Here is a 16,288-nt window from a genome sequence, read left to right as displayed (position 1 = left end):
TAAGAGACTATAAAATAATCGTGAATAATATAATTTAATAAAAACCAGAAGGAAAATCTGGGAAGCACACATACACCAAGATCTTAAAGATCTTAAAAAAAAAAAACCCATGGACTTCTGGTTTCAGCTTTAATACTTGTCGAGCATGGTAATCATCACTGTTGTCTTTACAACAAGAAAAGCATGAACATAGTGGAAATCAATGGCTTTTCTTAGATGCATCTGAAAATGGAAGTTGCAGGGACAGCTAGCACTCTAAAATCTGAAGGGACAGGCACATCAGGAAAGATACAGCCCCTGAGATTTACTAACCTGGAGAATAAGTCACTGGGACCATAAAATGGGGGGACTATTTTACATGGTAAGTGCAACAAATTGCTGGAGGCAGAGCATGGATTAGCCTTAGAGTGAGAAAGTGCTGGGGAATGCAGCTCAAGGGGACCCTACACTTTCATGGGCTTTCTCCCCAGTTACTTCTCCACCAGGTTCTTCTTGTGAAGATCTAGAAAGATCCCTTTAGAAACTATCATATGATCTCCCTGATATGAGGGAGAGGAGATGCAACATGGGGGGTCGAGGGGGTAGGAGAAGAGTAAGTGAAACAAGATGGGATTGGGAGGGAGACAAACCATAAGTGACTCTTAATCTCACAAAACAAACTGAGGGTTGATGGGGGGAGGGGGTTGGGAGAGGGGGTGGGTTTATGGATATCGGGGAGGGTATGTGCTATGGTGAGTGTTGTGAAGTGTGTAAACCTGGCGATTCGCAGACCTGTACCCCTGGGGATAAAAATATATGTTTATAAAGCTGTAAAAAAAAAAAAAAAAAAAAGAAAGAAAGGATGAATCCCCAAGTTTTGTAGCAACATGGACGGGACTGGAAGAGATTATGCTGAGTGAAATAAGTCAAGCAGAGAGAGTCAATTATCATATGGTTTCACTTATTTGTGGAGCATAACAAATAGCATGGAGGACAAGGGGAGATGGAGAGGAGAAGGGAGTTGAGGGAAATTGGAAGGGGAGGTGAACCATGAGAGACTATGGACTCTGAAAAACGATCTGAGAATTTTGAAGGGGTGGGGGGTGGGAGGTTGGGGGCACCAGGTGGTGGGTATTGTAGAGGGCACGGATTGCATGGAGCACTGGGTGTGGTGCAAAAATAATGAATACTGTTATGCTGAAAAAAATAAAAAAATTAAAAAAAAAAAAAAAAAAAAAGAAACCTAGTAAGGAGAGTAAAACACGCCCAGAGCTTTTTCCATACTAAAGATCTACTCACCAGGGACAGGACCTCACCTGATGCAATTCTGGAACATTATTGCAGCTGAAGAAAACTGAGGCACAGAGGAAAAATAAAGAGTAAAAGGGTACAGGTGTTAAGACAGCTGTAGTTATTATAGAGGTATAGAGCGGACATAAATGGGACCATTTATGACTGTTGATAGCTGCCTGTGCGACAACACATTTATTCCTTGCAAATATTCTCTGAAATAATTCTGTTCACCCTCCACTTATTACTGCTGTTATGTAGTAACACATACCAGGCACAGTGACAGGGAAAATAAGCATATAAAAATATGCTCAATAGTATTTATCATTAGGGAGATGTGAATTTAAACATCAATAAGATACCACCCTACACTTACTAAAATTACTGAAATTAAAACAACAGTTTCAACTGGGGAATACAAAATGCTGGTGAGGGTGTGGAGCAACATGGGCAGGAACAAAATTTACTCCTGGTGGGAATTTAGAATGGAATAGCTACTTTGGCAGATAATTTGACAGTTCTTCACAAAGCTAAACTTTGTCTTACCATACTGTTCAGCAGTCACGCTCCTAGGCATTTACTCAACTGATTTGAAACTAACGTCCACACAAAAAACTACACACAGATGTTTATAGCAACTTCATAAATGCCGTATTTTGGAAGAAACCAGGATTCATTCAGAAGGTGAATGGAGAAAGAAGCCGTGATACATCCACATAATGGAGTAGTGTTCGCGATAAAAAGGAATGGAGTGTGAAGTCACGCAGACATGACAACTAAATAGAATGTGATATCCCAGAGGGGATTCTGGAACAGAAAAGGGATATTAGGTAAAAATTAAGAAAAGCTGAACGAGATGTGGTTTTGGTAAATAATAATCCATCAATTATCAGTTTATTAAGTGTAAAAAATATGTTAATACTGAGCCTGGTGGTGGGTATTAAGGAGGGCACGTATTGCATGGAGCACTGGGTGTGGTGCATAAACAATGAATCTTGGAACACTGAAAAAATTTTAAAAAATATGTTACTGTAAGATAATAGCATTAGAGCAAAAGTAGTTGTGGTGTATGCAGGAACTGCTTGGCAACTTTTCTGTAAACCTAAAATTATGCTTAAATAAGGTGTTTATTAACATTACTAAAATTTCTGGAATTTATATAGCCACCTATACATAAATTCATTTAAATTAGAAATTAGAAATTGTAATAGCTGGGCATAACTGAGGAATGAAGGGGGGCAATGAGTGAATATGAGGAATAAGAATACAGTTCAAAGAGATAAAGAGATGGAAAATATTTTTGAAAACATAGAGAAAATTACAGAAAAACAACAGTAACGAGAATAAAATATGAAAATTGTAATTTGCCAATTTGCAAATAGAAAAAAAGGTGAAAAAATATGTGATCATCTCAATAGACTCAGAAAACAATTTGATAAAATTCATGACCATTTATTATAAACACTCTTAACAAGTTAAGAGATAAAAGTAAACTTCCTTAATCAAATAAAGGATATATTTTTAAAAAAGCCATACTTCGTGATGAACTGTTGAAAGCTATCCATCTATGATTGGGAATGACCCAAGTAGGCAAGTATAGGAAAGACTTTTCCTCTACCCTCTTATATTCTTGCTGGGGCCTGTGAATTAAACTGATGAAAGATGTGTTAATAGGAGAAAAAGCATACACATTTTATTTGATGTTAATATTTCTATGTGCCATGGGGAGGCTTCATGGAAGGAAATGAATACCCCAAAGAAGAGATTCTTATATATCATTTTAACAAAGAGTGATATATCATGGAGATATGACAAGACAAAGGAAAAAGGGCTTTGGGCTAGGAGCAGTAAATCGTGGGAAAGTGACTAGGAAATATATTGAGAAAACTAATGGAAGATAAGGTTATTTTAGTAAGGTTTGTACAGATTCATTTCTATCACTGATGGTAAGGATGTGCCTCTCTTCCTGGGAACAGGGAGGGTATCTTTCTCTGGGAAATTTATAACCTGAATTTAGGTATAAAGGGGGAAGGCAGAGAGCCTGCCTGCTTCTGCTATTTCTAATCAGTATGCCAAAGTGACATATTTTGGGGTGGTATGTTCTGATCCCAAACTTTAACCACTATTATAACCACTGCCTTTAACCTGGTACTGGAAGTCTTCATCAATACAATAAGGGGCAGAATAAAAAAGAAATTAAGAGTACAAATAATTAGAAAGAAGAAGTAAAATTGCAATCATCTGCAGATATGCATTTTAAAGGTCCAAAATGATCTACATATAAGCCACATAATAAATAATTTAGCAAAGTCAGGAACAAAAATGTTATAGATACCAGCAACAGGGGTTAGAAAACAAAAATTTTAATTGCCATTTTGGTGACATCAGAAAATACAGGATACCATAAAAAAAATCTAACGAAAGATGGAAAAGATCTCTAAACAGAAAACTATAAAAATTATTGGAAAAAATTGGGAATGACTCAAATAAATAAAAAAAATATGTTTAGAAATTTGAAGTCTAAATATTTTGAGCATGTTACTTTTCTCCCAAATAACCTTTAAAGTCAATGTAATCCCAGTTAAAAATCTCAGTAGTTTGTGTGTGTGTAGAAACTAACATGCTGACCTCAAAAGGTATATGGAAATCGATTCAATTATGAATAAGAATATAGCATTTACATATTCAGTATGTTTTATATTTATAAAGTCTACCATAGGTAAGGTAATGTGAAAAATAAAGAAACAAATGAAAGAGAAGAGCACATCTTACAAATTGACTCTTCATTATGATAATGTAGTACACTGGGAAAAGTTGGTCTTTTTTTTTTTAAGGTTTTATTTATTTATTTGACACAGAGAAAGAGAGATCACAAGTAAGTGGAGAGGCAGGCAGATAGAGAGTGGAAGCAGTCTCCCTGCTGAGCAGAGTGCCCAGTGTGGGGCTCAGTCCCAGGACCCTGAGATCATGACCTGAGCCAAAGGCAGAGGCTTAACCCACTGAGCCACCAGACACCCTGGAAAAGTTAGTCTTATCAGGAAACAATGCCCATTCATTTGGCTTCCCATGTAGGGAAAAAAGAATCTTAACTCTGTCCTACATCACATACAAGATCTATTTCAGATGTATTATAGATCTAAGAATGAAAAGATTCTAGAAAAGAAGATATAAGATAGTATCTTCATGAGGTTGAGCTAGTCAAATGCTTTTGTAATAAGACTTAAAAATGCTAACTAATAATGAAAACTGATAAATTGGATAGCATTAATGGTTAGAACTCCTACTAATTGAAAGACATCACTAAAAGAATGAAACAGCATGTGTCAGAGAAGGGGGAAGATACTCGCAATACAAACATCTAGAAAGGACCTTTTACACATGCATGAAAAAGGCAGATAACCCAATTTAAAATGGACAAAAGACTTGAGCAGGCACATTTTTAGAAAGAGAGGACATCCAGATGGTCATAAACAAATGAACAAGTACTTGATTTTATCATAAATTATAACCAAATTAAAATTACAATATTATACTACTTTATTCCCATTAGCATGGATAAAGTGGGATAAAAATCATGTCTTGGAAAAGACACAATGAAAAGTGAAACTAGAATTTTGGAACAGTTAGTAGAGGGATTCCATAACACTAAACAGAGTTTATGATCTAGCAGTTACTCTTCTAGGTACATAACTAACAGGAATGTATACATATGTGTACTAAATGACATGCATAATGATGGATAGCCGCATTATTTTTCATTACTAAAATCAGGAAACAACCTGTATATGGCCATCAGAAGTCAAGGGGTTAAAATACATTTTGATGTATTTATCAAGTAAAATGCAAGAAAGAATCAGAGTAAATGTTATACACAACCACGTTGATCCACATCACAAGCACGAGTCTAATGAATGAAGCCAGAGAGAGAAGGGGATCCTCCATGCAATTCCATTTATATGAAGTTTAAAATCAGGCAAAAATGATCAAATGTAGAAGTTTCAGAAGTCAGGATACTTGTGACTTGCAGGCTCTGAAGTGGATATGGGGAATTGTGATTGGTGGGAGCATATAGGAGCCTTTTGGTGGAATGGTAATATTTGATTTCTTGACCTGGGTGCTGTTTGTACAGCAATGTTCACTTTTTGAAGATTCATTATATTATACGCATTTGTGTATTCTCCTCTATGCTTTAATAAACATCAACTTAAATATATTGAAAATATTTAAGAAGATTAAACCCATGTTTAATATTAGTTCCAGAAAAAGGAAATAAGGAAAATGAAGAGATACACAAATAATCTCAGCTGAGAATTTTCCAGAAATGAATGAGAACTCGAAGTCCTCAGAATTTTAAAACAAACAAAAGTAAAATCTCTCAGGTTTCTGTGTCAGGCTTAGCTCTGAGTACTACGGAACAAAACAACAATGACTTTCACTAAGCTAGATAAGAAATAGAGCAAGATACAACACAAAGGACATGACATGCGAGTTTAATAAGTAGATAAAGCAGAGAAAGAGGCTGTGAAATACTAGTTTTGGGTAGCAATGCTGATCTCCTAAATGGGGATCCCTGCTCAAGGTAGAGACATTAGATATACAGATACAAGTAGGTGGGGTAGATGTGGTGTGGGGTGGGGCTTGACAAAAGATAAGAAAGTAAGGCTTCCTTCTATAAATGACTGGAGCTAATCCTCTGTTGTTAGTGTGTTACCTGTTCCTCTGTTCCCCAGTTTTTAGGTGCTTTGCCATGGTGTTATATAGTGAGGATGTAGAACGACTGTTTATATCAATTTGTTAGCATGTATCATTTGTACTCTCCCTCTGTCTTTGTCTCATTGTTACTCCCTCTGGCTCCTCCCTTCCTCTCATCACCCCCCCCAACACACACAAATAAGCTGAGTAAAGGAAACATAATGTTGCTTTCATCCTCATTCTCTAATATGAAAGAGAAAAATATCAAAGGACCATACTATTTAACAAGATTGACAGGCAATAAAAAGAACAAACTCCTCTCCAGGACTTGTAAGGGTGTTGGATGGAGTTAGTATGAATAAACTCGATGGTTATGAGGGAGGACCCAACCAGCCCAATAATGGAGATTTTACAAATCTTTGGGAGAAGGATAAATTTGAGGCTGTCTAACATCAAAGTTGACATTTTTTAAGACAGGCATCTTTTGAGGCAGATGGTGTAAGATTGAGTAGAGGACAGAAGACTTCTGATTCTGGGGAAGAGGAATCATAACCAGAATATGACCAAAAGGACAGTTGAACCCTTGAAGTCATAAAAAAAAGCATGTTTTGAGTTTAAATTTTGTTTCAATGTTTAGTTTGAAAAAAATTCCAACTCCAAATAATCAGCACATTTCATCATTTTTGCTTTCTCTGTCTTTTTATTTTTCTCTCTCTCTCTTACACACTCACTCTCATACATATATGTACATTTATACATTATTAGAATTGTGGAATTATATATTGTATAACCATTTGAATTTACCAGATATCACAATCTTTTGCCTTTAAATGCTTCAGCACATACCTCTGACAACAAAGATATTTTCTAAATTAACAACAAAACAATGATAAAATCCTGGAAATTTTATACTGTTACAATACCATTATCTATGATACATTCCTTATTCTAATTTTCTACATTCAGTGTCATCTGTTGTCTTTAATTGCCGTTTTCATTTAGTCTCCTTTAACCTATAATAGTTCCTCAGTCTTTCAGGACATTGATTTTTGAAGCTATTCAGTAGACTTAGTTTCAATACTTGCGGATTCTTTCTTCCAAGTACATACTTCTAATCACTATGCAAAAGTTATCAGGTCTTTGTTCTCTTATCCTTCACTGGAAGGGAACAGTGTAACACATTTTGTATTTTTAATATCCCACTGTGGCTTGGATAGCTATTCAGCACCCCAGGAAAGATATAATAGTTATTTTACCAAACATAAGCATAAAAGTACCCTAATGACACATTGTGACAAAAATGTCTTAAGCAATGTGTTTTACTTCACATAATAAATATATACCATATTATTTATAATTTCATGAAAACTATGGACACGGCAAATTAAAATATAGCCATTTTAACTTTTATTTCATTATGAGTTTGAGAAGGAAAACACAGATTTTAACATTGTATTGATATTACATTAATTGTAATTCAAATTTCAAACACATTCATCATAATTTCAATGAAATGGCATATATAAATTGTCCTTTAGTTCAGATTAATTTTAAATCAGTTTTGCAAACCACAGAACACAGAATGGAAAAGTCTAAGTGGACATTAGGTGACTCTTGGCTGCAGACAAGTAGTTTCAGATACTTTTGTATTCTGAAAGCTATAGTCTGAACATGGTTTCAATGCAGATCAAATACACTTAAGAGTCATCTCATATTCATTTTAGCTTCAGGTAGAAATGCTTGGAATACTAAATAACTGTGTTCCTTTCTATATGGCAAGGATGGCAGTCTTTTTACTTCTGCTAGCCTATGATTCAAGAAGAAGCAAGTTGTTAATTAGAAGATATTTGTGCATAGTTAAGAATTTACGATTACGTGCTGTCATCCAATCCCTTCATTTTCTCACCCAACATTGTAATAACTGCTAGAGTTTAGCTCTTTGGTTATTGTCACCTGTTCTATGTGGTTATTTGAGCCATTAGATTTTTTTTCTCTCTAGCTTCCTGTTAACATCACCGCATTTCTCAAATGTCATAGTTTAAGATTTAATGTTTAATTTAGATTCCAGCTTTTTAGTTGTTTCCGGACCTAATCTGTCTCTTCATATACTTGTTAATCATTCTCCTTCTACAATTTATAGCATTCATGATTTTTAACCATTTATTTTATGTTGTTTACCATCCTCAGCTTCTAAGTACATATTTTCAGCGATAATAACATATAGATGCCTTCTTGAACAGTTTGCCATACATGTCTTATTTTTTATTTAACTATATTAAAGAGATGAGATGAAATAACATTTAAAAATACTCTAAGGGGAGGAATTAATCATGTTAGACAAGTTAGAGTTTAGAATGGAAACACACAGGACATGGCAACCTTTGAGTTTAATAAAAATTCTTTCCACCCAGAAATTTGTCTGTCAAATACCATACCTGTGCATCCCTATTTTCATCATTATGGCTATTTAAATTATTTCATCTATTACAGGGCAAGCTTTTTCTCATTATTTTCATTATTAAAAACTTACCAATCTATTTTTCCTTGTCTATCCTTTCAGATGAATTTTAGAATCACTCCACTTATTTTTTTTTAAATTTTTAATCTTTTTTAAACATATAATGTATTTTTAGCCCCAGGGGTACAGGTCTGTGAATCACCAGGTTTATACACTTCACAGCACTCACCACAGCATCCCCCACAATGTACTCCACTTATTTTTAATAGACTTTTTTTAGAGTAGTTTTCTGTTCATAGCAAAATTGAGTGGAAAATGCAGAGAGTTCCCGTATACTCCCTGCCCCACCCCAGCCTCCCTACTATCAACACCCTCCATCACAGTGTATATTTATTACAATTAGTGAACCTACCCCAACACATCATTATCACCCAGAATTTGTAGTTCCCATTAGGGTTCACTCGATGCTGTAAATTCTCTGGGTTTGGACAATTGCATAAGAATATGTATCCAACATTATGGTATCATGCAGAACAGTTTCATTGCTCTAAAAATTCCTTTGTTTCTGCTTGTTCATCCCTACTTCCCACTAACCCCTGGTAACTACTTATCTTTTTTTACTGTCTCCATCGTTTTGTTTTTCCACAATGTCATATAGTTGGAATCATACAGTATACAGTCTTTTAAGCTTGGCTTCTGTCAGCTAGTAATAAGCATATAAGGTTCCTCCATGGCTTTTCATGGCTTGATAGCTCATTCTTTTTAGCACTGAATTATATCCCATTGTCTAGATGTACCATGGTTTGTTTATTCACCTACTGAAGGATATTTTTGCTGTTTCCAGGTTTTGACAATTATGAGCAAAGCTGCTATAAACACCTGTGTGCAGGTTTTTTGTAGACATAAGTTTTCAACGCATTTGGGTAAATACCAAGGAGTGTGGATTTCATGGTAGGAATATGTTTAGTTTTGTAAGAAACCACAAAACTCTCTCCAAGTGGCTGTATCATTTTATATTCTCACTAGCAGTGAGTGAGTTCCTGTTGCACTACATCCTTACCAGCATTTGGTGGTGTCAGTTTTTTGAGTTTTGGTCCTTTGAATAGGTATGTAATGGCATCTTGTTTTAATTTGCAATTCCCTAATGACATACGGTGTTAAGCATCTTTTCACATGCTTATTTGCCATCTGTATATCTTCTTTGCTGAGATGTCTGTCCAGATCTTTTGCCCATTTTTTAATCAGATTGTTCAAGTTTGAAAAGCTCTTCATATGTTTTGGATAACAGTTCTTTATCAGATGTATCTTTTTTTTTTTTTAAATGAACATATAATGTATTATTAGCCCCAGGGGTATGGGTCTGTGAATTGCCAGGTTTACACTTCACAGCACTCACCATAGCACCGACCTTCCCCAATGTCCATAACCCAACTACCCTCTCCCTACCCACCTCTCCCCGGCAACCCTCAGTTTGTTTTGTGAGATTAAGAGTCTCTTATGGTTTGTCTCCCTTTCCATCCCATCTTGTTTCATTTATTCCTTTCCTACCCCCCAAACCCCTGACATTGCCTTTCAACTTCCTCATATCAGGGAGATCATATGATAATTGTCTTTCTCTGATTGACTTATTTCGCTCAGCATAATACCCTCTAGTTCCATCCACGTCATCACAAATGACAAGATTTCATTTCTTTTGATGGATGCATAGTATTCCATTGTATATATATACCATATCAGATGTATCTTTTGCAAATATTTCCTCCCAGTCTATGGCTTGTCTTCTCATGTTCTTGACAGTGCCTTTGGCAGAACAGAAGTTTTCATTTTAATGGAGGCCAGTGTTTCAATGATTTCTTTCATGGGTCATGCCTTCGGTGTTGCATCTAAAAAGTTACTGCCAAACCCGCAGTTATCTGGATTTTCTCCTATGTTACCATCTAAGAATTTTATATTTTTGCATTTTACACTGAAGTCTAAAATCCATTCTTAGTTAATTTTTGTGAAGAGTGTAAAGTCTGTGTTTAGACCCACTTTGGGCATTTGGATGTCCATTTGTTTAAGTACCATTTATTGGAAAGGCTGTCTCTGCGCCATTGTAATGCCTTTGCTCCTCTGTCAAAGATCAGTTGACATATTCCTGTGGACTTTTTCCTGGGCTCTTTATCCTGTTCCATCTATCTCTATATCTGTTCTTTCATCAATATCACATTATCTTGATTACTGTAGCTTTATAGTAAGCCTTGAAGTTGCACAGTGTGCCTATTTTTTGATAGTGAACAGTAGCCATGTTTTAGAATCATGTAGCTAACTTTATAAAATGACCGTAGCAGCATTCTATTTTTTCCTATATTGAGAATAATTTATAAAATATTATCAGAAGTTTTTTCTAGAAAATTTGAAAGACTTTATTGGCATTCTTATTCTATAAAACAATAAAGTGAGAATCATGTCAGTTACCAATTTGTGAAGAATCAGAATAATTGCCTAAAAATAAAATCCTAGACCTGATATGACTTGTCTTTTCTTCTATTTATTTTAATTCTCCACTTTAAAAAAACATTTAAATATTTAAATTTGCATGAGCCCATAATGTAAATATATGATATTTCATATCTTTATGTTTATGATAGTCATTTGCTTTTTACAAATCTGATTATACCGGTACCAATAACCTTTGAGTACATCCTTTTCCGTTGATTTGAAATGCCAATTTTATCATATGCTAAATGCCTATGTTTATTTTAAGCCTAAAAAATGACTTTTCCACTAAATTTACCACCTGCTTTTGGACTTGAGCCACACTGTTTTAAATACAAAGATTTGTATTATTTTATAATATCTGGTACCATACCACCTCTCTAAATATTTCTTAGGTTAGACCTTCAGACCCAGTAGGCTTTGAGGAAAGGTATAGAGAGAATTGGTAGGGTGAATAGCCATAGGAAGAGTTTCATTTATTTCCTCTGCTGTGGATAGAGCCTGATACCTCTGCTCTACTTCCACTTCCCAAATTCAAATGCAGTAGTATCTTGGCTTTGTCTGAATTCTAATGTCAGAAACAAAATTGGCCATGCTCATTGCTAAGTTTGTTCTACATACTGTGCCAGGATTGAAACTTGGGACCTCTCAAAACTATTTTGACTCCAGTATTTCATTTCTAGATCAAGAAAGACACAAAGTCAGCTTCGAGAAGTCAATATTTTTTTCCTGGAATAGGTTTGAAAATGGGAGATAGGAGGTTGAATCGGACCTCTAAATGAACCTTCGATCCATTCCCATCACTATTATATCTATCAGTAATTATCTGAAAATTTCATCAGATAAATGTCCATCCCTGTATTTCAATAGGTTTTCTGTATTCATGTATTTCCTTAGTCATTTCTAATGGGAACATGAGTAAGAGCAACACTAGAGGCCACCTATAGAGAAAAACAAACAAAACGAGGTCAGATGGAGTTTTCCCCCAATTACATTTTATTTCATTTATAAATTTATGTATATCTGGATTTATTTTATAATCCTTTTCAACTAGTACTATGGAAGATTACTCATTTTTTCCATCTGACACTGAAACCTCCATATGTTTTATGCTACGGATTTTATCCCTACTGCATTTTGTGGACCATTTCACTATCAGATATCCCCTCCCACTCTCAATTACAGGGTGATTCCCATTGTCTTTTAAATAGTTTCAAATCTTGGGCCACCTGGTTGGTTCAGCTGGTTAAACATCAACCTCCAGCTCAGGTCATGATCCCAGGAACCTGGGATAGAGCCCCATGTTGGGCTCTCTGCTCAGAGGGGAGCCTGCTTTTCCCTCTCCCTCTCTGCTTCCCCTGCTTGTGCTCTCTTTCCCTCTGTCAGATAAATAAATAAAATCTTTAAAATAAATGTATACATACATATTTTCAAATCTCTTCTGTTAAAAAAATATAACCAATATTCCTAGACCCTCCATTCACCTTCGGCTATTTCTTTCTCTTTTCTACTTTTGCAGCTAGTTGTTGAAAAAGTTTCTCCTTAGTGCTATACTTCTTTACCTCTCTTCTCAGTTTCCTCCAGTCTAGCTTATAATCATTTTAGTTTACTTCAACCAAGTTAATCAATGTGCTTCTTTTCTCTCAATATGAAGAATGTTTTTAGTCTACTTATTATTAGACTTCTCAGCAGGGTTGAAATATTGGTATACTCTCTTGTATGCTCTTCTCTTGGCTTCCCTGACACACTACTCCCTGATGTACTCCTATCTCTCCACCTACTCTATTTTCCTAACTTATATAGGCTCCTTCTCCATACATGGCCAAGAATTTGGTAGTTCTTTTTTTTTTTTTTTAAAGATTTTATTTATTTATTTGACAGACAGAGATCACAAGTAGGCAGAGAGGCAAGCAGAGAGAGAGAGAGGAGGAAGCAGGCTCCCCGCTGAGCAGAGAGCCCGATGCGGGGCTCGATCCCAGAACCCTGGGATCATGACCTGAGCCGAAGGCAGAGGCTTAACCCACTGAGCCACCCAGGCGCCCCGAATTTGGTAGTTCTTAATGGCTTGACCCTGTTTCCTTCTCCCATGCTATAATCTCTCAGTAGTCTATTTGTACATAACTAGCACATTTTCATCTTTAACCCCTTCTTCTCCTTTGAGCAGAAGACTTGAATCTTCCTTGCTTCTGGAAGGTAATTATAATCTGAAAAACTCTTGCTGATTAATTCTTATTTCAATAAACAAAAATGGAGAATTGCCATTGAAATGAGTGATGTACATTAATTTAGTAGTTAGGTAAGAATACATATGATATTCAATGTTTGTATAATAAAAACATTAATGTCAAATATAGTAATGAATAATTTTTCCAAAAGGCAAATCAGAGAATCATCTCTCCCTCTCATTTTAATAAACATCAATGGTCTCTCATTACTTTTAGCATAAGGACTGAAATTCTCAACCTGGTTACTTACCTCTGTATCATCACCTTTCACAGTGCCTCCTTTCCTCTATGCCACTCCAGGCCCACTGGTCTTTCATTGACTAGAGCATGCTACAGCCCTTTGTGTATGTTGGTCTCTGAGCCTAGACTATGTCCCTCCATTTTTCTCCTCATTGTAGCCTAGCAAGGGTCTGTCCTTCCTTCAGATCATCACTTCCTTGATGAAGCCTCTGATTGCCTTTACTAAGTCATGTCTTTTGTTTGTCTTTGTGTACCTCTCCTTGAGAGTTCTTATCACTGTCTGATTTTACATTTATTTTATGATTGTCGGATTATTGGTTGTAGATTTCACAAGGCCTGGAATTTTGTCTTGTTTGTTGGCAATTTTGTCATTAGACCCTAGTACAGTCAGTGCCTCGCATGTTGAAGACATTTGATATTCACTTGTGGAATGAGTGAAAGGAACATTAAGTGGAATTTCCTATTTTCCTTTTTTAAGTCATAAAACATTTTGGATTATGACTGCAGCTCTGGGGTTAATTCTATGAATGTTGATTTGTTCTTCTGTATTGTTTTCTAAAACATTTATATTTACATTTTCTTTAACTTAATAGTTATTTAAAATGTTCTTTTAAATTTTTTAAATGATTGAGTTCATACTTCCACTTTGTTTTGTTCTAATTTTATTATATTTTTCCTGAAACGTGTATTTTTTATATTGTAAATAAGTACTAGATGTTACTCAAATTAATGTTATTTTCCTTGCGTTGCATTGTATTTCTTGGAATTGTATAAACATATTCTGTTTGATCATGCTTTTAAAAGAGAACATTGATGAAAAAATTTATATTTTCTGACAGCAAGGTGTGGGGATTGCCTGACTCTGTTCTCATTTTCTGATCATGGAAATAATCTGTCTTTTCATTTATCCTGCTGGAATAATATAACCCAGTGAACTTTCAGTGTTTTTGCATACCACTAGACTAAGGACTAATTTTACCTGCTCTGTTTCATAGTTCCCTAACTATAGGAATAAAAATTTATTTTTATGCATGTTGATATATTTACTTTTGGAGAGACACTGTATAAGACAATAATAATAATAATAATTGATATTTTTTCAGCATCTAGTTCTAGATGTTTTTGATAATAATAATACTTGATACATAATGTTTTTGATATGCCAGGCTTTTTTATGCTTTAAACATAGGAATTCATTTAATTATCAAAACAATACTAAAAATAGTTATTGTTTTATCATCCTTATTTTTTTAATGTGAAAACCAAAGCATAGGGAGAGGTTAAATGAGTTACTTAAGGACAGATAGAAAGAAGATAGCAAGGCAAGATTGAGTTCCAACCAAAAGCCCGTGCTTTTAACCACTAAGCTGTATTGCTTCTCAGAAATAAAGACTACTTTATATACTTTAATTCAATTAGTAGACCCAGTCTATATAAGGTAGATAGCATTAACTCCATTTGAAAAAGAAACTGAATTTCAGAGAGGGGGAATAACCTTCCAAAGGCTACAGACATTTGAAGTGTCCAAGTTCAAAATTGTGCTGAGATCTATTAATTATCCTTCTATATGAAGATGACTCTAAACCTGAAACTTTGAAACCTGAAACCTAAACCTCTCACATGCAGACAACAAAAACTATAAATCTAAGAATGTCATATTCCCAACAATTTGTACTTACCAACAACTCACCTTAATTCCCAACTTCTTTATGTATTCTGTTGTACAGTGTTCTTGGAGAGAGGGGCATGAGAACCCACAAAAGATAAGTGTTGATAGCACTATACTAGGACTGGTACCTATCTTATAGGAGGCACTCAATAAATATCAGTTGAATGAATAGTCCATTTTTTATTAACATATAATGTATTATTTGTTTCAGGGGTACAGGTTTGTGATTCATCAGTCTTACACAATAAATAACTTATTTACATTAATGAGCTCTTTATAGATTTATAAAAATAATTTCTCAAAGTTTTATGAATGACATAATTAACATATCCTATTCTTTTGTTTGAATATCCATAGCTCAGTCCATTTTTAAGACATTCTGTTTTGAAGAAGACATTTAATGTCACTCTACCAAATCCTTCCCTGATTACGAGAGAAAACACTTTTACTGTAAAACAAAAAGCCAAACAAAAAAACCCAGAAAACAAAGTAAAATCTTCTAAATGGTAAGTGTGCTTGTTCTCACTGAATCATAGGTTTGCTACATTTTTACAGTCCATGAATTAACTGTCATATATAATCTCTGAGACAGATAATTTTTTTCTGTCTTCAAAGCAATGTATTTGTATCCTTATTCTAGAGCTTGGTTATTTATATCCCTAGGGGGTAATTAACATATTATAGTAGAGACCACTATGCATGCTTCTAGAAATAAATGATGAACCTGGTCAAGAATACCATTTTTAGAAAGTCTACTTTTCATTTGCCTTTAACACTAAGATAGAGGAGAGTTACCTTAATGAGGTGAAGCTGACAGTATTTCTTTTAATTAACCTATCTTTTAAAACAAAGAAATCTACAAAATAATGCCATGGTCTAGTCAGTTATTGTGAGATTACATCTCAGTGAAATATATAGGCTTTTTCAAACAAATTGTATTATCAAGCAAGTTTGAACTAAGAATATTCCTAAGTAAATAGTTAATAGGTATGGGTTAAACACCAAGTGTATAGTAATGACTAACAGTGGTTTAGGCTTTATTTGGGGGTTTTTTGGTACCATAGGATGGGCTTGAATAATCTGATGTTACTGTATTCCAAAAGAGGTTGCTTTTCATTTCAGTATCTACACCACAAAATGATGTTATATTTCAGGAAACTACTGAGATTATATTAATTGCTAGAAAATTAGATTCTAAACAAAAAAGTACTTATTAAAATTAAAATAATAAAATATAGAATTTAATATCTGATAAAT

The 16,288-nt window shown here is 34.7% G+C and overlaps 1 protein-coding gene across 1 annotated transcript in view; it reads left to right on the top strand.

Moving 5' to 3' along the window:
* STPG2 (sperm tail PG-rich repeat containing 2) overlaps positions 1-16,288 on the top strand; it is a 578,171-nt gene that overhangs the window by 556,737 nt on the left and 5,146 nt on the right. Inside the window, exon 13 of the mRNA XM_047718028.1 lies at positions 15,389-15,537. Within this exon, the coding sequence (XP_047573984.1) occupies positions 15,389-15,537 (149 nt within the window). The remainder of the gene's footprint in view (positions 1-15,388; positions 15,538-16,288) is intronic.

The sequence above is a fragment of the Lutra lutra genome, chromosome 2 (assembly GCF_902655055.1).
Source record: "Lutra lutra chromosome 2, mLutLut1.2, whole genome shotgun sequence".
In the NCBI taxonomy this organism is placed as follows: Eukaryota; Metazoa; Chordata; class Mammalia; order Carnivora; family Mustelidae; genus Lutra; species Lutra lutra.
This window is presented reverse-complemented; position numbering and strand designations above follow the sequence as displayed.